Source organism: Pterocles gutturalis, unplaced genomic scaffold (assembly GCF_000699245.1).
Source record: "Pterocles gutturalis isolate BGI_N339 unplaced genomic scaffold, ASM69924v1 scaffold30958, whole genome shotgun sequence".
Taxonomy (NCBI): Eukaryota; Metazoa; Chordata; class Aves; order Pterocliformes; family Pteroclidae; genus Pterocles; species Pterocles gutturalis.
Window position 1 is genome coordinate 15,335 of NW_010127086.1, and position 860 is coordinate 16,194.

General features: G+C 39.9%; 1 protein-coding gene across 1 annotated transcript in view; it reads right to left on the minus strand.

Annotated features, from left to right (window-relative positions):
- Nucleotides 1–783: 783 nt before the first annotated feature.
- The window catches only part of LOC104465930 (nesprin-1-like), a 37,534-nt gene continuing 37,457 nt past the window's right edge, over nucleotides 784–860 (minus strand). The window contains exon 18 of the mRNA XM_010079176.1: nucleotides 784–857. Within this exon, the coding sequence (XP_010077478.1) occupies nucleotides 784–857 (74 nt within the window). The remainder of the gene's footprint in view (nucleotides 858–860) is intronic.

Below are 860 nucleotides of genomic sequence, written 5' to 3' on the forward strand. Positions count from 1 at the left end.
GTTTCCAGAGTTGTCATTAAAAAGCACGTAGACAAAATATTTTATGGCATCTATAATAAATGCAAGGAAATCAATACAAACAAAACTTGGCTTAGCAAACTGTACATACATAAATATGTTCTTTGTTTTTCAACTTGACATTCAACATTTTTCCTCGTAAAACCTTTTACAATCTTATTTATTACATCCATTTTTTAAACCTTAAAAAAGTGCTTCTCAGATTTACACCTTGTGCATCCAAAGCAAAAGTTAGAACACCATGCCCAAAACAGAAACCACGGGGAATAATACACTGCCATACAAGATCCTTTAAAATTGTATGTTACAAATGCTCTAAAATTTCTTTAGCATTGGTTATTTTGTATACTGTAGATAGGGAGAGGGTATTTAACAAAGACTGGCTAATGATTCATTTAGAGCAGCACACAAGAAAGGATCTACAGTATCAAGTCCTTGGCTATGCATAGTACAGGGCAATGACCTGGATATAAAGTGGCTAAAAGATCCAGAATGCTGGACAGAAGGACATTTCCCTCACACATGTCACATCCTCCTTAGTACCCAGGATGTAAGCATTGAAAAGATGCTATTCAGGTAACACGTTTGCAGTCTGATACTGATGTACTGATGGGTTACTAGCTGAGTGCCAGCAGAGAATGATATGGACACCCGCGGCTACAGCAGGTAGGTAAAGCTGCCACGCTGAATCCTCTCACCCTTTCAAACCACCCTGCCTTCCATCTAGCACTCCAGCAAGGTCACCCGCTGTCTCACAGGTCTCCCTCATAATGGAGGTGGACCATTCATGTATTTTAGCATGGGGTGGAAAGAGAGGGCAAAATTGTTGTCCATAGCACCCC